The sequence below is a fragment of the Hyperoodon ampullatus genome, assembly GCF_949752795.1.
Source record: "Hyperoodon ampullatus genome assembly, chromosome: 8".
NCBI lineage: Eukaryota > Metazoa > Chordata > Mammalia > Artiodactyla > Ziphiidae > Hyperoodon > Hyperoodon ampullatus.
This window is the reverse complement of record NC_136921.1, coordinates 77,597,782-77,621,398: the sequence shown is the minus strand read 5'-3', so window position 1 is coordinate 77,621,398 and position 23,617 is coordinate 77,597,782. Positions and strand designations below refer to the sequence as shown.

The 23,617-nt window shown below is 35.0% G+C and overlaps 1 protein-coding gene across 10 annotated transcripts in view; it reads right to left on the bottom strand.

Moving 5' to 3' along the window:
- Nucleotides 1-23,617, bottom strand: part of SLC4A10 (solute carrier family 4 member 10) — a gene marked incomplete at both ends in the record, with an annotated part of 305,510 nt that overhangs the window by 76,185 nt on the left and 205,708 nt on the right. For all 10 annotated transcript variants that reach the window (XM_079709598.1, XM_079709601.1, XM_079709599.1 and 7 more), the window contains 6 exons: nucleotides 5,391-5,636; nucleotides 6,038-6,171; nucleotides 6,750-6,924; nucleotides 9,882-9,982; nucleotides 18,051-18,197; nucleotides 22,363-22,450. In XM_079709598.1, coding sequence (XP_079565724.1) covers nucleotides 5,391-5,636; nucleotides 6,038-6,171; nucleotides 6,750-6,924; nucleotides 9,882-9,982; nucleotides 18,051-18,197; nucleotides 22,363-22,450 — 891 coding nt within the window. The remainder of the gene's footprint in view (nucleotides 1-5,390; nucleotides 5,637-6,037; nucleotides 6,172-6,749; nucleotides 6,925-9,881; nucleotides 9,983-18,050; nucleotides 18,198-22,362; nucleotides 22,451-23,617) is intronic.

Here is a 23,617-nt window from a genome sequence, read left to right as displayed (position 1 = left end):
TTCCCTTTCCCCACTGGTAACCACTAGTTTGTTCTCTGTATCCATGGGTCTGCTTCTCATAAAACTTATTCTTAGAAAGAAATTACAAAATAATGTATCCACACAATGCCAGTTGAACACTCCAAAATATACAAAGAGAACAAGCCTTTTTTTTTCAGTCTTTTCTTCTGTCCCCAAAGTATTATAAGTTTGGTAGGTATCCTCCCAGAGCTCTTATTCCCTACATATTTCACATGTACTTCCTGTGTATTTTTGAGGGTTAAGATGTTGTCTCTAGAAGGCTGCTCTTAGGGGCTTACCCAAAGCAACTAACTAGGATATTGGTATAGATTCCTATCTTTTAATCCAAATTATTACCAAGTTTCTTAAAAATAAGGTGAAGTGGGCTTCAGTGTGATACAACAAAATTCATCTCTAGCCAAGATTTTTTTTCCCTTCTTGTCAAATACCTATTTACAGGGAATCATTATAATCAAAATAAGCACTTTTATGCTCTAAAATAAGAATCTATTTTACTGTATATGTTAATATTATTCAAATATTTATGTTTTAAATCCCTCTATTTTTATATTTTTAATTTCCTGTGATAAATTTTAAACTGCTTGAAGATAATATCTAAGAGACTTAAATAAAATTTATCCAAGTTCCCTCATATTCTAAATATTAATAATAGAAATTAATTTGGTCAAACCAGTGGCCTATAATGTGGTACACTGTCAAAAGTATTTGACTAAATGTTAGATGTGTTGGGTTTTAGCTCTAGTTCTTCTACTTGGGTAAGCCAAGTGCAAATTCTGAGCCTTAGTGCAAATTCTAGATAGAGGTGATATTCATTCAACATTCATTTATTTTTTCAACAAATTTTCACTGAACATCTATCTATTTTGTGCCAGAAACTGATCTGAACACTGGGCAAGCAGTGATCAAAACAGACTAAATCCCTTTCCCTCATGAAGTCACTCTAGGAGGGGAACACACAATAAATTAGACTAATAGAGGTATCACTCTACATAAGCACAATACCATGTGCTGATGAGGATGCAGAGCAATAGGAACACTCATTCATTGTTGGTGGGAGTGCAAAATGGTACAACCATGTTGGAATTTTCTTATAAAGTTAAAATATAGACTTTTCATATAACCCAGCAATCCTGTTTCTAGGTATTTACCCAAGAGAAAATGAAAACATAGGCCAAGTAAAGACCTGCATGTGAAGCAATATAGCTCCAAAGTAGCAACAACCCAAACATCTATCAACTTGTGGTTGGACAGACAATTTGTGGTACATCCATACAGTGGAACACTGACCAACAATAAAAAGGAATAAATTGATGCATGCAACAAAATGAGTAAATTTCAAAAGCATATGATAAGTGAAAGAAGCCAGACACCAAAGGCTATACACTCTATGATTCCATTTATGTGACATTCTAAAAAAGGCAGAACTTTAGAGACAGAATTCACATCAGTGATTGTCAGGGGTTGGGGGTTGGGGTGAGAGAGAGACTATGAAGGGCCATGAGGAAATACTTTGGGAAATATTGTATATTCCAATTATAGTGTTATTCATTTGTTGAAACTCGTTTAAGGGTACACTTAAAAGAGGCATATTTTATTGTATGTAAATAATACTTCAATAAATCTTACTTTTTAAAAGATAAATAAATTATATAATATTTTAGATTAAAAAAAGGAAGAGAGAGAAGAGAGTTGAAATTTTAGATGGAAAGTCCTCAAGCAGGTGATTTTGAAGATAGTGAAGGAACAAGCCACATAGATATCTGGAGAAGGGCATTCTAGGCAAAAAGAACAGCAAGTATGAAGGCTGAAGGGCAAGGAGATTAGCGTGGGTGGAGCAGAGGAGGAAGTAGAAGACAAGATAAGACAGGCAGTGAGGAACAGCTCATACAACATCTTTGAAGGTAATGGGAAGTCATCAGTGGGCTTTGAGAAGCAGAGTGACAAGATCTGACTTGGGTTTTAAGAGAATAATTCTGGCTGCTTCATAGAAAACAGTCTGTGGAAGGGAAGGGTAGTAGAATCAGGGACACCATTTGGAAGGCAATGGTCGTAATTTAGACAAGAGATTACAGAGGTAGAGAGGGTGCTAAAAAGTGTTCAAATTCTATATAGAGAGCCATTAGATTTGCTCAGAAATCTGGCGTGTGGGAAATTTTGAAGGAACACAGTTCAGCCCACAACACCCAGGGATATGATTTCAGAATGAGTAGGACCATCTCTCTTATTCCCTAAAAACTGGCTTTTATAATTGAAAAAAATTCTGCCTTCCTTCTTTTAGATATCAAAATGAAAATTCTCGAAGAAATAAAATTAGCTTCCTACTAATCATCTTTAGAACAAGTTTTGATATATCGAAAAGACCCCAGGTACCCATGTAAAGAAGAGATGAGCTACACAGAGGAATGAGTGGAAGCTGGACACAGACTTCACTGAGACCAGCAATGAGCATTCATTTATGAGAACATATTTTCTTACCCTTCACATAATATTTGCACAGTACTTATTTATAAAAACAGGTTTTTTTTGGGTGGTGTATAAAAACTATTTTGCCTGCAACTGAGAGCTCTAACTAAGGAATGTTTTTACGAAGTAAACTTCTTTCCCCAGAGTTGTATATATTCTTTTCTTGATCTTTTCTTATTTGTTAAATAATAAATGTAAAGTGCATAAGCTGAACACCTTATATTATCAAGAATTGCATTTATAAATAGAAAAATATGCTAAGCTAACTGAATTTTACTAGTTCGACAAATATCTAGGAGGAATAGTGTTCAGAACAATAAGAATATTAATTTCCATAGTTAAAGGGAAGTGCTTCTTTCTCCAAAACAAGTTATCAGCAATGTCTCTAAGCATTTATTTAGCATGACTAATACTATAAAGTATGTAGTGGTGACACTTAAAATACCTAGCAAAGTAGAAATGAATGAATGAATGAATAATGTACGTAGCAATAGTTTACATGAACGAGAATCATTTGCTTAAAATTTCCCAACAGAAATGGCAGATAGTCTGAGTAAAATTATCATATACAAAGTGCCAACACTGACATTACACTAATCTGATAAAGAATTCATGGCAATGTGCCCAAAAGGTGAGATAAAGTTGAGTGGCAGAACAAAGACACACCCTCTAATAAAGAAAACATAACATTAAGAAAAGTGGGTTCTACTCTTCATTATGCTTTATTCGATTACTGGTAAGTTATAAATCATTAACTTGTTCTATAAAATAAATCTTATCTGCTCCATAGGATTTCATTAAATATAAAGTGACTATAAAAGGACTTTGAAAAGAAAAATTGTTATATTACTTGGAATTAAAACTTTAATTTTAAAAATTAAAACTTTAGTGAACTTATTTTAACTGATGTTTAGAGACTGAAATTGCTAGATAGTTGCTAGAGCAATCATTCACCACTTTTTATAGTTATTTATTAGACCTACATGCATTTATTATTCACCATCTTTTTCATTTATAATGGGTTTTAAGGATATAAAAATCCAGTGGAATTTTTGGAAGAATACTTTATGGTGAATACTTGATTATGAAAACCCTCCTGCTTATTTAAGCTTTGTCTGCTTTTCTCTGATTGTATATGTATCAGTGGTTGAGAAACAGTACTTTAAAGAAATTTTAAAATTACAGCAGTAACTTCAGTCACTGAAAATTACATCAGGGTCATAAAGCCTGAGTCTAACTTCTTGTTTCACCACTATCTATATAACTTTGGACAAATATTTCAAAGCATTAATAAATTTCTTACGTCCAAGTCTGTGCCATTCCCTCCATCTAAACCACTTTCCATCTCTATTCCTCAGCACCTAATTCCTACTGATTTTTTGGTCTTCTACGTCACTTCCTCCAGGAAGTCTTCTCTGAACCTGAAATCTGGGTTAGGTGCTCTTCTGATGTAGTACCATAGTATTCTGGACCAATCCTTTAACACAGCACTTATTCCACTGTGTTGTCTGTTTGTCTACATTTCCTACTAAACTGTAAGCTCACTGAGAACAGAATATTGTTCATGATTTCCCTAGCACCGAGCACAGTGCCTGGCGTGTAGTAGGTTTGAAAATTCAAGCAGAGGTAATTGCATATCCTTGCAAAGATACCCAAATTAGGTGACAGTGCTCTCTTTTCAACTAAAGATAAATGAAAAGGCATGTATCAATGTTACATCTCATTCTGATCAAATTGTTCTTCCCATCTGCCTGCTTTCTGAGTGTCCCTGACACCTCCTTCATCTGCATTTGAATCCTGTTCACAACACCCTCACCATTTACTTTTATTGGGGAAGTTATTGTATATCTCACTCTGATTTTTTTTTGTTCTAAAACAGAGATGTACTGTTAAACATATCTCTAATTACCGAGAAAAATTAAAAGTACTAAAAGTCATCTTATTTTCAACTCTATATCATTACATCATTCTTAACAAGACTATAATATTGCACTATTTTGGCCTAATTTCAACAATTTCAACTTCTAATAGTAAATAAAGATGATAAATCTTCAAATGAAGATTTTGAGGGCCTATCTGAGCAGTTTATAAGAAGAGCATTGGTAGTTAATGCAGAGTTTATAATGCCAGGTTGATGCCTGGTAAAGAACATATTGTTTCAAATATTCACTGTTTAAAATGTATATATAATTACAACCAAAAAATCCTAAAATTAAATCAGAGAAGAGTAACGTAATGTTCACATATACTCTGCAAATACAGCCTTAGAGAAATACCAAACTGCTGGCATACAAAGCTAGAAAGTGTAATAGGTACAATCCCATCTTTAATCCTAAACTGTAATATCACCCTCAACAGGCAATATGTGAGTACTTTTATCATAAATGTCATAGGTTCCAAAAGCAAAAATACATTTCAATTCAGTGATATTTTGTTTAAGACTTTATCATATTTTCAAACATCAAACTATGCAATTTAGACCCAATGAGTCTCTTTTATCTCACTGCTTTAAATCTGAAATCTTATCTTTCACTACTGTGTTCTTTGGATTACATTACATGGAAAAGGTCCTAAAGGGAGACCAAAATCAAAAATATTTTGAAAAAAAAAAATCTCTGTGTAGTAAAATTGATCTTGGTTCATTATCTACTTAATAGGGAATGCTCGACAAATAAAACTTCAAAAAGTTATTCTTGGCAAAGATGTTATAATGAAAACTCAAGTATTCAGATGAGCAGCTGATTAGATGACTCTTAAAATCGTGTTCAACTCTGAGAGACCAGGATTTAGGTCATGAATCAATTTAAGGAACTCTATCTGCTGAGTAAGTTCCTCATATTTCTTATAACAATAGCAATTTTGGTAGAAAGAAAAGCCCCACAGCCAACAGGGGAAATGGTACTTACGAATATTGTGTCAGCAGTTCCAAATCATTATGCATGTTGATTGGATATGCTTCACTGAGTTCAAACAACTTCTCCAGGGCCTCATAAATGAAAATGATGCAAATAAGAGAAGCAAAAGCTTCTTCAGTAAACCGGGTGATATAGCAGACAAGGGAGCTTGCATCAGTGGCCACAAGTATGATACACAGGGTTGCAGTCCAAAGTCCAATACTAGCTCTTAAAGATAGGTATGACAGCCCATATTCTCTAGGAGGGGGAAAAGAACAGTGGAAAGAAGGTCATTTAACAGCTTGCCACCATTTTAAGTAGATGGAAGTAAGTCTAACTCAGGAAGTGAAAGTAAATAAGCTTCACATCCCATGAGTATCTAAACTCAAGACTTGGTCTAAAGGGAACACCTAAGGGTACAAAACTCAAAGAGTTTTCTCAGTGCTTAGAGCTGAATATAATTTTTTATAAATATTACATAACAATATACATCAATATTTTACTGCTCCTTTATTTCCATGGAGAGACAAAAATGGCAAACTGAATCAAATCAGCAACTTCTATCTCTCCCAGCAGATCTCCAAATGTGATGCTGGAAGAAGATTAAATACGGTAGAGAAATAGAAAGGGGCTGAGGGCCAAAAGTATGTAACACTTACTTGCAAAATTTAAACAAAATCTTTTCAAACACCAAAACTGGTCCTGTACTGCCTAATATGGTAAGAGGCTGTCCACCAAACAGAGAATAGGCTATCCCAGTCATGGACGCTCCAAAGAGAGATTCGATTGCACTCTGTGTAGAGATATAAATGATTCCATTATCTAAGCTGTACAGGCTGCGATTATAACTGGGGAGAAAATATGTAAAATACATGGGTCTATTTTCCCTTTGCTATGAAGAGCCTAGCAACCTTGGGCAGGAGGTGGGGTAGGAGGATATAAAAAAGGCGGCAGGCAGTCAGCAGACTATGAATGGTAGTGGACAGGGATATGTCCTCTCCCCCTTCCTTATCTCACTTCTCTTTTGCTTACTAAAAGTTTACATGTATTCATAATAAATGTCTGGCAGAAGCATGGCCTATATAAATAGGAAAATGGACCTCTTATGAGGCAAGAACCAGAGGCTAAAGCTAGCCTAGGACTGGGGGGCCAGAGATGAGATCAGAACCTAAGAATTAGTTGTTCTGAGATATTCCACTCCCTGATTACCAGTTCCACTAGTCATCTAGGAAATTCGTATGAACTTTATCTGCCAGACCGTACATCAAATCTCTCCTCATAAAGGAAACCAAAATTAAATGCACACTCATCTAACTATGAATCTTAAAAGCTGATTAAGTTTCAAAGTTCAGAGAAAAGCATAATACATACTATTCGCCCTTCAGTTGCTTCTCCTAGCAGTCCTCCAAATGTGATGACAGGAGACATACAGGCGCAGTAGAGAAACAGAAAAGATGCTAAGCACTGCAAGCTGAAAGCATCTCTGAAGTCACTCCAGAAGTATGGAGCTTTTCTTTTGATATCTAAAATAAGTCCCCCAAAAATCCTAAGACAGGGGGGAAAACACAATAGTGACATACAAATATAAAAATTACATAAATCAAAATGCTCATTTGCTTTGTGGCCAGGTCACAGTACAGGTTTTCCATCAGCAGAGATGAGACCCATATTAATATGCTAGGTTTTACTATGATGATCTACAGGAATGGCTTTGTACCACTATGTCACTTCAATCCCTAACCAAATATTGTGTCAACAGCCAAAAAAATCCTAGGTTTTCTCAAACAAGGTTCACAGCGGTTCGTCAATCAAAATTCAAATAATGAGAGTTAAGGATTACTCTAATCTCTGTGCCATTTTACAACAACCTATTCTTAAAATCAGGCCTACCATCCTCTATCATTGGCAATATTTTCTAATTGTTAACATTCCATTTAGCGTAGCAGAAAGTGAAGGAGGGAAGGTAAACTGATTTTTGTACAGTCCAATACATCAACTTAGAGAGAAAAAGTGGCATGTAACCATGGCTCCAGTTACCCACTCTCTTTGTGAAAAAAAATCCTTGCCAAATAATATTCCAGACAGGCACTTAAATGACCTTATGGATGACAATAATACTTAGTAGAGAGAGGTAAGTTCCAGAGTTGTTTTCATTTTTAGAAAACTAAGACAGGGACCTTACAATAAGCAACCTAGATAAATGTACTTTTGATCCACTATTGTCTAAACATATTCAAACATCTATCATTCACAAGACAATAATGACCTTATTTGGGATAAATGCATATATTCTAAATATATCCAAAAGCCACATTAAAGCAGTTGAAGGGTGATTTTTGTTGAGGGGGGGGTGGGGAAGAGAGAAGCATTAAATTGTGAAATATTGCCTAAAATCTGAGGACTGGAATTTTTTAATCTGTTAGGAATGAGAGCTATTCTCATTCTTTGAACATTTAATAACAATATGCAGATTTAACATTTGACTACCAAAAGCTCATTGTGTTCTATGGGATAAAGATGTCATATTAAAACGAATAAGGCTGTGATTAAGTTCCTACATGGAGGTTAAAAAAAAACCTATTATGTTCAACATACTGCCAGTATGCTAAATATACTTGGTTTATGGAAAAACATTAAAGTTTTGTTATTTATTTTCTAAATAGGAATATAATCTGGCAATCTAAGAATCACCTCAAAAATGACTGTTCTCTTGAGAAATAAATTCTGATTTTCCTTGAAAAATGTACCTCTTCAGAATAAATTCTATTATTTTTAATTGCCCTAATATAGGCACAATAGTAACATATTAGTAACTATCTTACTGTTATGTGAGTGATATAATCATTATGTTTTTCTAGTGATTGTTTTCATCAGAGGGATGTGGAGTAGGAGAGGTTGAGAAGAATGAAATTTCAATTGAAAAAAAGGACATTTAAAATTCAGAGAAGCTTGCAAAGAACCTGTGAAATTCACACACACAAAGATCACCTTAGGTTAGGTTCCCTTACCTGTGTTTAGTAAAACACATACATGATTTTTATTTGGGGGATCATTTCTGAATGATTTGTTAACTTGCCAAAGTCACAATTCAGAACAGATTTAATCTATGAGTCTATTTATTCATTCAGTTATGATTTATACCCCACCTAATCCCCAAAAGAATTTGAGGTGGTTATGAACTATTACTTAGTAGTTAATATTTATAGGTTTGATAGTACTTTCTATTAGACCACTCTTTTCTAATTAATTACTTATTAGGGTACACATTAGTCTAAATAGCTGTTATATTACTGTGTCATAAACGTGCTTTTAGCAGCATAAATCTAAATCCGGAAGTGGGAGGTCATTGCAGAGAACAGTGCAAGAGCAGCCCAGATGTGCACCAGCAAATCCAGGAGAGCAGATGAGTAATGGATACTTCAAGTCATGTCAGCAACAGAATCTGTGGAAGAACTCTGGAGGAGCGAAGATACCGGATATTGGTGACCTGGGAGGATTTAGGAAGCAGTAAGGAAAAGTGAACTTTGAAAAAAATCTAAACTATGTGGCATGTTACACCTGAGAGAGAGAGAGAGAAAAAAACAACAAAAATAAAAGGATAGCATTTGAAAATATGAAAGTAAACAGAAGGAGTAACAATGTTTCTAGTAAAGGGAAAAGGAAAAAATTGTTTGAACCATCTCAAATTAGGTACGGAGCCTGAGGAAGACATTTCCTCAGAGACAAAACATAGATAAAGGGAAAGAACACAGGAGAATTAAAATGCACAGAGTTGTCAGGAACTGGAAAGTCATCTTAGAGGACACAGTGAAAGCAGTACAGGAAATGGCCCTGAGGGGAGAGGAGCAACAATCCTGCAAAGCCTTTGCAATTGCCTTCAATTATAATGGAGGCTGTGTGCACACATTCCCTGAAGAGAGACCCACCCAAAGGTTTCTGATTTTCTGCTCACACGTTTCTTGGAGAGAGACAAGCTGTCAAAAAACCACAAAGAATCATTTTAAGAAATAAATTGAAGCTTTCATCTCTTCAAAGATGTGTGATTAGAAAAAGAAATAACTCTTTCAAATTACTACTGTAAAAATAAAAAATACTATTATATACCTCCTACTTGCATGTAATGAGAGAGTGTCTATAAGACTGAGTTCTTGGAATGTATTTTCATTTCCATCTTGAGCTTGAAGTTTTCAACAGGCTCTTTTGGAAAGGGCAACTGACAGTTTTCTTATTCATTCTAAGAATCTGTGAATGTGTTTTAATGCATAGCAATATGAAAGACTAGGTATATATTAAAATGGAATGGTGTATTCATTGTTCTGGTTTAATAATAATGACAATCATTAGTAACTACAGAGAAATCAAATTAATTGGCATATTCATCCCCCAAAGAGTAGGTATCCAAAGTATAAAAACAAATTAGTTCTCAAAACAGCAATTCCCAACACACAAAAAAGGTATATATCATTTGGCCTTTGAAATCCCATACAAGGGCTTTTCACTAACCTTCCAGTTCGCTGGAGTTCAGGTCCACTATGTCCGCCGTGGGGCTCGGCTTCCCCATGAGCTGCTGTTCCATTTGGTACAGCAGGAATCTTTCTCTTCTCCTGCGGGAAGTTTTTTTTTGTTTGTTTTTGTTTTTGAATTTCAGGTGTTAGTTGTAAATAACAAAAACAATTTTTTTTTTTCCCTTGAGGCAATATGCAGAGTGGCTAAGAAACCAGGCTCTGTTTCTTGTTTGTTATATGACCTCCAGAAAGTTATCTAGCCACCTAAGGCCTAAGTTCCCTCCTCATTTTACTGGTGATAATAACAGTACCTATCAGTGTGGTTGAGAGAATGAAATAAGGTGATGAACATTAATTCATTCTTTCAACTAATATTTATTGAGTGCCTAGTGTGTGCCATTCATTTTTATGGGATGCTATAGATGTAAAGGTGAGCAAGAAAAAGCATTCTGTTAGTGGAGACAAACAATAAACCTACAGTGTCAGGTAGAGATAGAGATACAAAGAAAATAAAGTAAGAGAAGGAGACAGAGCGAGACCAGGTTTAAGGTAGGTTGAGGTGAAGAGGTGTTAGTGGTGTTATATCCCTGACCTAGTTCAACTGTTCAATAAGCATTAACTGTTATCATTAGCTATTTTTAAAATATATTTCCCTCTCTGATCCTGGCTCAGATCTTCCTACCCAAGGTTCTTTCCAACACAAAGCGATCCAAAAGACTATTGCAAAAGGAAGCTTCTAATTGAGCCAATGACAAATTAACTGAGGTTATGTAGTGCTGTTTCCCCATAGGTCTATTCCGCCCACTTTTGTCAATGACAGAGAGTTTAAAAAAGCAGAAAATCCTACCTACTGGTGATCTTCGAGCACACCAATGTGTTCAAAAGTGCTTAAAAGGACAATAAAAAATTTTTTAATGGTGAAATTAAACTTTTTACTTGACTGCCATTCCAAAATAGTGTAAACATGTAAACATGTTCTTTGTGTTTAGTGTAAACATGAACAAGTGTGAATTATCAAATGATCTTATTACAATGGGACATTTAGATAAAATGGTACAGATTTAAAACATGACAAAAAATACATTTTGAAATGCACAAAATATAGGAAAGTTCGTTGATTAATATTTTACAATTTCCTGGGTATATAAATAGATACAATGAACTGAAGTTCAAAGATAAAAGAGAGTATGTCTGTCAACCGATGAAGGAACTGCCTTTACAGGTAAATTAACTATCATATATCAGTAAAGGGCTGTAATAGTGGCCCTCAGTACCCTCAATACCCAATAATCACCTAGGGAAAGATTTCTTAGCAAGCCTCAGAAGGCAAGTGATATTTGTTCTTCTGGGGAATTATCCCTGACTGCATAAATTAATTCATTGTTTTACAATCGGAAGAGCTATACACTGATAAGGCAAGTCATAAGCCATGAAAGATACTCATCATTCTAAAGTAACAATTTTCTCAAGGAGTGGTCATCTTCTAGTAAGGCAAAAAGGTTTTTGAAAAAAGAATTGTGTATGTATAGTACCAATGAATATTCCGGGGAAAATATAGGAAATTTTTGTTTGTTTTTCAGACTTTTTTTTTTTTTGGCCAAGACGCTCAGCCTGAAGGATCTTAGTTCACTGACCAGGGATCGAACCCAGGCCATGGCAGTGAATGCGCCGAGTCCTAACCACTGGACTGCCAGGGAATTCCCCAGACATTTTAAGTAAAATCAATAGGTGAGTAGATATGTGACAAGGCAAATTAAACAATTTATTAATTCAGTCAACAAACACTTATTAGGAGCCAATTTGTGTCAGGTTCTAGGCTGCACCACTGTACACCTGGGGACAAAGCAGGCCTATGCAGCTTATGTTCTAATGGGGAAGGCAAACAGTAAACAAATAAACATGTAAGTAAATTAATTCTATAGTGTGTTAAAACGATTAAAAACCAGGGAGAGTTTGGGATTAAAATATACACACTACTATATATAAAATGGATAACCAACAAGGACCCACTGTATAGCACAGGGAACTATACTCAATATCTTGTAATAACCTATAATGGAAAAGAATATAAAAAAGAATATATATATGTGTTTGTATATATATATAAATAACTGAATCACTTTGTTATACATCTGAAACTAACACAAGTTTGAAATCAACTATATTTCAATAAAAATTTAAAATAGGGCTTCCCTGGTGGTGCAGTGGTTAAGAATCCGCCTGCCAATGCAGGGGGCACAGTTTCGAGCCCTGGTCCTGGAAGATCCTATATGCCGCGGAGCAATTAAGCCCGAGCACCACAACTACTGAGCCTGCGCTCTAGGGCCCTCGAGCCACAACTACTGAAGCCCACATGCCTAGAGCCCGTGCTCTGCAACAAGAGAAGCCACCGCAATGTGAAGCCTGCGCACCGCAACGAGAGAAAGCCTGAGTGCAGCAACAAAGACCCAACGCAGCCAAAAATAAATAAAACATAAATAAATTTTTTAAAAAGATGTCTTTAAAAAATTTTTTTAAATAAATAAGTAAGTAAATAAATAAAATTTGTTTCCAAGTTTCTTCTGGTATCTCCAACCTGAATTATTAGAAAGAAACGTCGAACAGATCTGCTTCTTCCTTTTGGGGATTGAGAGAGGTTTGGTGGATTTAATAAGATCCCTGAGATGTCCATATTTATGTAGCATTATGTACATGCCAGATTCTAGAGAGAAATATGATATCAAATTTTTTTTTCACATGCAGAATATATAATAAAGAAAAAATAAAGAAATAAAAACTATGGAAAAGTAAAAATTTAAGAGCAGACTAAGGGGGGGGTGAGGTATAGGGAGGAGGAACTGGCAATTACAAATGGAGTGTCATTTGAGAAAAACTTGAGGGAGTCAAGAGAATTAGCCATAGAATAACTGGGGAACATCCAGGCAAAGAACAGCCAGTGGGACAGACATAAGGCAGGAGTGTGGCTGCAGGGTTTGAAGAACAAGGAGGTGGGAGGCCAAGGAGAGGAATGAGCAAGAAAGAGACAGGAGACAACTGAGAGGTGAAGGGAAGCCAGACTCTATAGGTTTAGTAGAATGTGGTAAGTATTTGGCTTTTATTCTCAGTGAAATGAGGCACTTTTGCAGGATTTTAAAGAAAGGAGTAGCATGACCTACCACTCTGGCTGCTGTGTTGAGAACAGATTCTAGGGGCCAAGGGTAGAAACAAGGGGACTGGTTAGGAGGCTATTTCAGTAATCCAGAAGAAAGATGATGGTAGCTTGAACTAGGGGGGTGGCAGTGGCAACAGCGAGAAATCGTATAATTCTGGATGAATATTGAAGGCAATGCCAAGAGTATTTCCTGGCAGAACTGAAGTCAGGTATAAGAGAGAAGAATAAAAGTTTCTGGCTTGGTCAATTGTAAGTATGGAGTTAACACTTATTGAGATGGGAAGATACAGATGGAACAGATTTTGAGAAAAGATCAGAGTTTCTTATATTCTTCAGGAAACATGATATTGCCTTTTATAATATAAATGCAAAGATGTATATAGGTACAGAAATTATGCAATCTATAATTCAGTTCCAACTTTGGCATGTTGAATTTTAGATATCTAAAAGACACCCAAGTAGAGACACAAGATAAGCATTTGGATAAGTAACTTGCAAGTGCAAGGTGAAAAATAAATTTGGGAGAGGATTTAAAGCTATAAGATTGGATGATATTACCAAGAGAATGAGTGTAGAGGAGAGAAGACCACTAAGGACTGAGCCCGGCATCACTTCAATATAAAGAAATCAGAGAGAAGAGGGGGAACCAGCAAATAAAACTGAGGAGTGACCAGTGAGTTATAAAGAAAACCAAGAGTGTGGGGTTTCGGGAGCCAAAGAAAAGAAAATATATCAAGGAAAAGGGAGTCATCAATTCTGTCAAAGGCTGCTGATTGATAGGCTAAGTAAAATATAGACTGAAAATTGACCTTGGAATTTAGCATTGTGGAGGTCTTTGGCAACCTTCATGTAAGTAAATTTTAGTAAAGTGATGGGGGCAAATGCCTTATGGAGGTAGGTTTAAGAAAGAATTGAAGGATAAAAAAGAATGAAATCTTGCCATTTGCAACAACATGGATGGACCTAGAGGATATTATGGTAAGTGAAATAAGTCACACAAAGACAAATACTCATACAATCTCATTGATATGTGGAATCTAGAAAACAAAGTAAACAAACAAACAAAACAAAAACAGGCATAGATGCAGAGAACAAATGGGTGGTTGCCAGAGGGGAGGAGGTGTGGGGATGGGTGAAATAGGTGAAGGGAATTAAGAGGTACAAACTTCTAGTTAGAAAGTAAATAGGTCATGGGGATGTATTACACAGCATAAGAATGTTGTCAATAATACTGTAATAATTTTATATGGGGACAGATAGTTATTAGACTTACTGTGGTGATCACTTCGTAACATATTTAAATATCGAATCACTATATCATATGCCTGAAACTAATATAATATTGTACTTCAACTATATTTCAATTAAAAAATGGGAGAATTGGAGGAGAGGAATGGGAGGCAGATAGTACAGAGAACTCTTCTGTTGCATGGGTTATAGAAGGGAACAAAGAAATGGATGAGTAGCTGGCAGTGATAGTGGCATTGAGAATTCTTTTTTTAAGATTTACAAATTAACAATGTTGTTTGCTAATAAAAATGATATAATACAGAACAAAAGACCTGATGATATAGGGGAGAAAGAGGAGGCTTGGGGAGTAATGTTTTTTGAGTAGGTATGAAGAGATGGGATCTACTGCACAGATAGAAGGCTGACTTTGGATAATTCATCAATAGTAATATATGGGAAGGCAGAGAATGTAGGTGCTGGCAGTAGATAAATATGGTTTTGGGAATCTACAGAAGTTCTCTTTTGATTATTTTAATTTTCTTAGGGAAATAGGAAGCAAGTCAACATCTGAAAGTCAGAAAGCATGTGCTAAAAGTTTGAGGAGAGAAAACAGGTGTGAGATAGTCATGTAGAGAATGGATTGAACTTGGGAAGTAGAGTATAATGAACTTGTAATATAAAGGGCCTACCTGAGGTATGTGGTCATGAATTATATGAGATTAGTCAATGTAGTTGTATATTTTCCTTCAGCCACTCTCAGCTGCATCAATGGAGGTATAGACCAAAGAACTGAATTCACACAGTGTTGTGGTTTTGACAAGCAAGTAAATGGCATGAGAGAAAAGCAAGGAAGTTGAGGGTATACACAGGGGAGTGATTATAATGACTGACACAATGTTCTAACAGTATTTTCAAGGGTATCCCTTGAGGTGACTGTTTATTCTTCTCTTAACTGAAAGTAAAAAGTATTAAAAAATACTGTGATTTGCACATTCTGGAAGAATAAAAACCATGGAGATTATCCCATGGAGGAAAATATTATTTGAATGAATAGGAAGTCAGAGTGCTTAATTTATTTCAATTCATTTTAATCAAAGAAAACATAGTTTCATAGTATCTATTATTCAATTCCAACATACATTTAAAAAATACTAATGTTGTAAAGAAACACAGAGTGTATCTAATTCAAACTCATTATATAAAATTGTGTTGCCTAACATTATAGTAACTAACTACATGTGGCTATTTAAATTTAAGATAATTAAAATTAAAAATTCAGTTCCTCAGTTGCAGTAGCCAAATTTCTAGTGCTCAGTAGTGGCTTGGCTTATTAGACAGCATAGATATAGAACATTTCTATCATTTCAGAAAGTTCTGTTGGACACACTGATATAGAACACCAGTACAGAAAGGTTATGGCATCTGTTTAAGATCATACAAATAGATAATAGCAGAACCCAGGTGCCTTGATTCTTAGTTCAATGTTCTTTCTACTACTGCCTCTCAATACCCAGAATCCAACAATTAATCCTGGTTTTAAAGTCTCATAAAATTAATTTTGAAAATACAAAGCTCCCATGCCTCCACTTGCCTCAGAAACATCATTTCTCAAAGGGAAGGTGCTTTCAAAAATGCTTGACTTTAGGGCTTCCCTAGTGGTGCGGTGGTAAAGAATCCACCTGCCAATGCAGGGGACAGGGGTTCAAGCCCTGGTCCGGGAAGATCCCACGTGCTGCAGAGCTACTAAGCCCGTGTGCCACAAGCACTAAGCCTGCGAGCCACAACTACTGAGCCCATGTGCCACAACTACTGAAGTCCGTGTGTCTAGAGCCCATGCTCCGCAACAAGAGAAGCCACTGCAATGAGAAGCTGGTGCACCGCAACGAAGAGCAGCCCCTGCTCACCACAACTAGAGAAAGCCCGCACACAGCAATGAAGACCCAACGCAGCCAAAAATAAAATAAATAATTTTTTTAAAAATGCTTGACTTTAGTTTTAATGTTTGAAAAGCAAATTGGTGTTAACAAGTGACTTTTAAGGTCTCATATTCAACATATTAGTATTTTCACTAAATTTTTCCGAATAACATCAATTAAAGAGATTCTTTCTTATTACTTCAAGAAGCATTATACTGCCTTTGCTAATACTGTAAGTGCAAAGATGTATGCAAGTACAAAAATAAGACCATCTAAACCCTTAAAATTACTCTTTAAGCAACTTACTTTATTTTAGTAGTAGATCAGCTGAAATGGTTAAGTAGCACACCTGCTCATTTACCCACCTCTGGCTAACCAGAAAAGCTTCTATGTCTAGAGCTGGGTCAGTTAGGCCATCTGTTACTTCAACTAAGGCAGCACTGCCTACTAAGGCAGCTGGACTCCACAGGGACAAGAGCCAGAGGCAAGGCTTGGGTAGATGACAGCAGAGAGAGTTGGAGGAGGCAGATTCAATAGGAATAGAGATGGCAATATGAGTGGGCTTAAGACATTCGGCCACCACTCTCAACAAAGACATGCCTGCAATAAGAATCTCACCCCAAACAACAGCAATGGTCTTTATTTCCATCTTTCTGCATTGTATAACAAGTAAAATGAACATTAGATTTTCATAGGGAGAATTTTTACCATTTTCACACCATATGCCCACACAAAAGTAATAGAAACAAAAGAATTATTTTTAAAAATTCTTCAAATCATAAATGTGATTAGCAGAAACAGGGAGTTTTCCATGCAATATGACTAAACTATGCCTTTGAATTTTCCTAACACTTGCCAATTTCAAAGTAATGTATCAGAATATGGAAAGACAGTAATGAGCTTTTTCTCAAGCATATTTTCTATTTTTATTAAAATTTCAATTTTCCTCCAGTATAGTATGTTTTAAGGTGGGTCTAAAATCTTTCCAGGCATATGGGACTGTCATTTAGTAGAATATCATCAATACACCAAATCTGTGTTGAATAGGAAGAAGGAAGATTTTACAACTTCATATCCCTGCCTTTTTAGAGATTTATTAGGTTCTGGTACCCATTCAAATGTGGTGGGAAATTTAACTCATTTCTGACACTATTTACCCAGAGATAGCATCGGATTCCACAGGTCGAGTCCTGCAAGACTGTCCACCAATCAGACCCCATTTCAGGTTGTTGATGGTGCTTCCGATCAACTGGCTATAAATCTGAGGGTTCCCATGAACCCCTTCTCAGGTTCAACTAATTTGCTGGAGTGGCTCATAGAAGTCAGAGAAACATTTTATTTACTTGATCACCAGTTTTATTATAAAAGGATATAACTCAGGAACAGCCAGATGGAAGAGATGCATAGGACAAGGCATGGGGAAAGGTCAAGGAACTTCCATACCCTCTACAGGCACACCAATCTTCCCAATCTCCATGTGTTCACCAACCCAGAAGCCCTCTGAACCCTGTCCCTTTGGGGTTTTGTGGAGGCTTCATTACACAGGCATGATTGATTAAACCAATGGCCATTGGTGACTGAACTCAAACTCTAGCCCCTCTCACCTCCCTGGAGGTAACCTCCAGGGAGTAACCTCATTAACATAACAAAAGACATCTTTGTTGCTTTCATAACTTAGAAAATTCCAAGCATTTCAGGAGCTCTGTGTCAGAAATAGGGACAAAGACCAGATATATGTTTCATATTATAAATCACAGTATCACGGAAGTTATAATTTAAATCATTTGAATCTTTGAATTGGTTATACTATTTTAGTACATATACACAACAAAATGATGGTAGTCTTAAGAGTATTTTCATATATACATACCTGGGAAGGAACATTTTTGGGAGGCTCTATTCGAATGCTTGGATCCCATTCTCCAGGAGGGAGAACAGTAACCTGATCCAGAAATTCATCAATTCCTGATACCAAGTCGTTACGATCTTTAGCTTTGTAAGCAACATCATGAAATACCTATAGAAGGAAAATAATCATTTATAGATAAAAATCAATTATAAAATCTTAATGTGTTCTTTGTTTTCATCTCCCAGTTATCTCACATGTGATTATAACAATTTGAATAAGAAGCTCTAACTAAAGAAGTTTTTAGTGTGAAATATTATAGCTTAGTTTATTCTATGATTGCACACACTTATTTTTTCTTAGAATGTCAGGTGAATGTTGAAATTTCTGGTGGCAAGAGTAAGAGAAGGGAAAGGAGGATAGAAGGAAGCTCATTAAACTAGAATTAATGATTCAAGTTTGGCAAACACTGTTTAAATATGTGTAAATCAAATTTCCTGAAAGAAGCCTTTGCTTTAAAATAGAGATAAACATTTATAGAATATATTAGAAATTTTAACAATATTTATACCGTGGCATAAACTAACGCTAACCATTGAATAAATGATGGACTAATCAATAAATGACAATAAGCCAAGTAATTATATAAAAGTGAAATTGGGTCTTTACCCACATCCCACACAAAAAGCAATCCTAGGTATTAAAAACTTAAATATGAGAGTTAAAGTATTAAACTCACTGGACAGAATATAGAAGGATATATTTATTACCTCAGGGTAAGCAATAATACAAACCTCAAGGATTTAGTGTCAAAACAAAGCACATAAGTTTTGCTGTTCTTCAAGGGAAAAAAATAAAGGAGGTGTTCAATAATGTCAAATGCCAGTAAGAGATCAAGTGACATGAGTACTGAACACAGGATAGTATATTGCGTAAATGGTGACCTTACAGAAAGCAGTTTCAGTAGAGTGGTAGTGACAAAAATCATACTGTAACACACTGAGATAAATGAAGTTATGATATTCAGAACCAAGTAGAGATCAGTCTTTCAAAACTCTTGAGATTCAGATTCATTCAACATTTCAGTGGTACATGCTATGTTAAGGAGTAAGAAATTTTAAGGATGGGAAAAACCTGGACTTTTATTTCATATGTATTTCTTAAGTAGCTACTATATGTTGGGCATGTTTGCTAATTGAACAGAACAAGTCAGTGTTGACTTAAGAGCTAGGTGATAGAGAAAATCGTTGGTGCAAAAATCCGAAACAAGAAAAAGAAAAATAATCCCTTTTTTTTTTGCTTTCGCTTTTGTTTTTATAAAACTATGTTATTTATGTTAATATACAATGACTTTACTATTGTTATTTTAAAATAAATTCACAAATACACTTTTTAAAATTCTCAGTTTTCAGTTCTCTTATGATAAATATCAGCATACTTATCTATGAAAACAAAAGTTCTTTGGAATGCTTAATAATTTTTAAGACTATAAAAGGATTAATAAATTGGTAGTAGCGCCAATAAACAAAATCATATGATTTATTTCTAGTAATGCTCAACAGGAAGGAAGAAAATAGATTACACTGACTAAGATAAGGTGTTGCTAGGATGACTAGAACATTCAGTCATTAATTCGTTTTAAAAAAAAAAGACTGAACCCTGACTGAGGGCCAGACACTACGTTAAGTTTGAAGATACAAAAGGAAAAGACAGTCTACCTACAAGAAGTTCCTGGTACAGAGAAGAAAAGAACAAACAGAGCTCAGTCAACAAATATTTATTTGAGCACCTGACAAAATCAGGGAACAAAAATGAATATTAAGTGGTAACTGCTCTCATGGAATTTACAGCTTAATAGGGCAATACAATTCACCATTTTCTTAACTAAAGTAAACTGTAAGAATCAACATATTGAATTTTATTCTTAATGAGTATAATTGTTCAATGTATTTCAAAGCAGTTATATAAGCAGAACATTTTCTCCACCTGGGCTTTGAACAATAAAAACTTTTTTCTCTTTTAAAAGTATTTAAACATTTTTTAAAAATATTCAATGAATGTACTATCATAATTTAAATGTCCTATTATAATTAACAGCTCTCATTTTTTGGAGTAACTTTCTGGCTGAGTTTCTGCTTCTCTATCCTACTGCTCACAGAGAGTTAAACAAATTGCCCCAAAGCTAAGCTTTAAACTTTCAAGTCTAAAGGATTCATGTTTGAGCCTTCATTCAAGAGCTGATGCTTGTTCTCAAATTAGGTAGTTCTCATTTACCAAGGAAATAGATGGAAGTCCTTTCTCTGCTCTCATTCTAAATCTAAAATTTTAAAACCATGCATGTTTCTCTGTTGTTCTATGTCTACTTGATTAGTCAAAAACTTTGGAATTGACTTTTTTCTTTAGAGAAAATCTTGACTCCTAACTGGGGAAAGGAAGTATTAGGAAGAGAGATAACTTGAGTATTTATGCATAGTATGCTCCTCTCACCACATAAGATGTCCCATGCCCCAGAGATATCTCAATGTAATATCTTAATGTCTTAGATGTGGAAACATAATATACCATGAAACATATGTGCATGAAAGTGACAGTAGTTAACTTATGACACAGTGTCATTTATTTTTCAATACTGTAAAAATTGCAAAATATTAATCAACATGGAAACACTAAAAGTAAAGATACTGCCAGTGCCTTCTCATAGAGAGTTCTACTAGAACAGGTTTGTGGAACTCATGAAGCCCTTTTGTCACTCTCCTGTCTTCTCCCAGATTTCCTCAACAGAATATGTTACTCTTTATAGTAGGCTAAGTAGTGTCTTCTCAAAATATATGTCCACCTGAACTTCAGAAAGTGATCTTCTTTGGAATAAGCGTCTTCGCAGATGTAATTAAGGATCTCAAGATGAGATCATCCTGGATTAGGGTGGGCCCTACATCTAATGACATGTGTCCTTATAAGAGACATAAGAGACAGAAAAGGAGAAGACATACAGAAACACAGGGGAGAAGGCCATGTGAAGACAAAGGCAGAGATGGGAATTTTGCTGCCACAAGCCATGGAATGACAGGAGCCACCAGAAGCTGGAGAGACAGGGAAAGACTTTCCCCTAGAGGCTCCAGAGAGAATGTAGCCCTGCTGACATTTTGACTTCAGACTTCTGGCCCCCCAAAATATGAAAAAATAAATGATTTTTGTTTTAATTACCCAGTTTGTGGTAATTTTTTATGCATAGGAAACTAATACACTCATTAAGTTGGTTCTTTCTGAAACAGATGAAAAAAATGTTTTTCTTCTAGCTTTTGGTTTCCTATGTGTAAATATCAATAACTAATTCATATAAAACCAATAAACATAATTGGAACAGATATAATAGAAGAATTTATATTGAACCCCAAACACAAGTTCAAATTTTCAGATTTCATAAAACTAGGAAAAGTTATATGTAATACTAATGAACTCTTTTCAAAGATTTCAAGTATCAGAAGCCATGTATTTCAATAAATAAATTATTAAATTATTTGGATGATATTCTAGAAATGCATAATCTCTTTGTTATTTACTACTGACTTTTGAATTTATGTCCCGTCTGTGATTTTTGCATATGCTCTTCTTTTACAATAAAAACAATAAAATAATAAAAACAGATTTTCATAACGTGCTGTAGAATCCAAGAAACCAGTTATATACTACTTTTTATGTTTATTTTTATGATCTTACATTTTTGAGACATATATCTATTTGAGAAGCTGATGAAAGCTTTTTCCAGTCCAAGAAAACTACACACAAATTTTTGTACATCGAAAAATTTGTGGGCTGTATCAGAGATCACAGGCCTCTTGAAATCTTCAGTTCCTCTAATGGTTAAAAGACTCCCAGGTTAAAAACATCTACATTTAGGCAATTATAAAGAGAGTTGATAGACGTTGCATGGCTTTTGGTGTCATGTATACTATTCAGATAAACTGACATTGTTTTTGTGGGTTTTTTTTTGAGACCTTAAAATTATTTTGCCCCAAACAAGACCTGCAGTGATATTTACAATGGTGATCACTTTGGCAACACATATGCTACAAGGGGAATATTAATAAATACATTCTAAATGTCACTAAATAACAAATTTTCTTTAGAGTATGAGGTTTTAAAATGTTCTTGTGTGTGAATTTATTACCCCTTTTGAACAAATTTTTCCAAAGGAAATTTTATAGTACAAGCATTTAAAAGAAGGGGAATTCAATACAGAGAAATCTGATTCACAGCAAACTGTCATGAATACAGAACTCCAAAAGTTAGGTGTACCTAGTAAAGGGAAATGTTCCCAATGAACTTGAATAAATACCTCATCTGTCATTAGGGTTGCAATGGATCTGCCAATCTCATGGTACTGTTGCCCCTTTCCCAGGGGTCCCAGAAGAATGAACAAAAATCTGTAATTAAGAAGAAAAAAACACAAATGTTTCAAGGTAGAAATAAAAAATAATTTTAGTAGTACAGAATCATTCATCTCAAAGGAATTACTGAAGATAGGGATTTGATGTAAAATAGTTCCATATTTTTCCACAGGTTATTACAGGTATTGAAATTTTTTATGATGTTTCAAAATGACTCATGCTTGAGATCCTTGTGCAATTGGAATCGTGGTCATTTTGCTCTGTTTCCTTCATTTAGTTACCTATCGTGCCCACACAGTTGTTAGTGTGAATTTTTAGGATTCTATAATCCTTAGAGGAGAAAGTTGAGAAAAGTAAAATCTGATTAAACCTTTCTGGATTGTAAGAAAGAGAACTCACTGATATGTAAATTGTAGAATTAGGTAGAAGGGGGGAAAGGTAATACAGTAGTATAAACAATGAAAGAACATAGGGTCAAAAAAACAGTAGGTGTACGTAAATTTACATTAAATAGGAAAAATGATTGCTAGGAATCAAAGATCAGTTAGGATAAAAAAAAACTATTAATTCCAATGCTGCAGGAATAAAAGTAGCAGCTGAACTGTGATATTCCATCTCAATTAGGTTGAAAGTCTAGCAAATACATCATCACAACTGGAACTTTTGAAGAAATCAACATGTGTTTTAACTTTGGAGGACCAGTAATTGTCTTATCTCTGAAAAGGTCGATGCTACAGGGTAATTGTGAGAATTTTAAGATGACCTATATTCTGTAATATAACTCTACAGTATTCATTTGTTAAATGGTTCTTGCTCTTAAGTGTGAAAACTAATGGCTTTTTAAAGTGTGCTAAAATAAGTACTACAATTCTACCTTTCATGTAGTTATAAACTTTAGAGATTGTACATGTTTTTACATGATGCATATATTACACAGTCTTAGAGGATGTGACATTAATTTTTTGTGTCAGATGTTACTGAATCCAAGTCAACTTCTGCTATACAGAAATGTCTACTATACATTTAAAACAGGAATAATTTAGTGTGGTGGCAGATGCTTTATCAAGTATAGTACTTTCAAGAAATTTCTTAACCTATGTACATCCTGCTACTTTTCAGGTTTCTATTCCATGGGCTATTTATAAAGTCCTAAAATTATTTTCTGACATTTTTACTATGTGTTACTGTTATATACACGGTGTG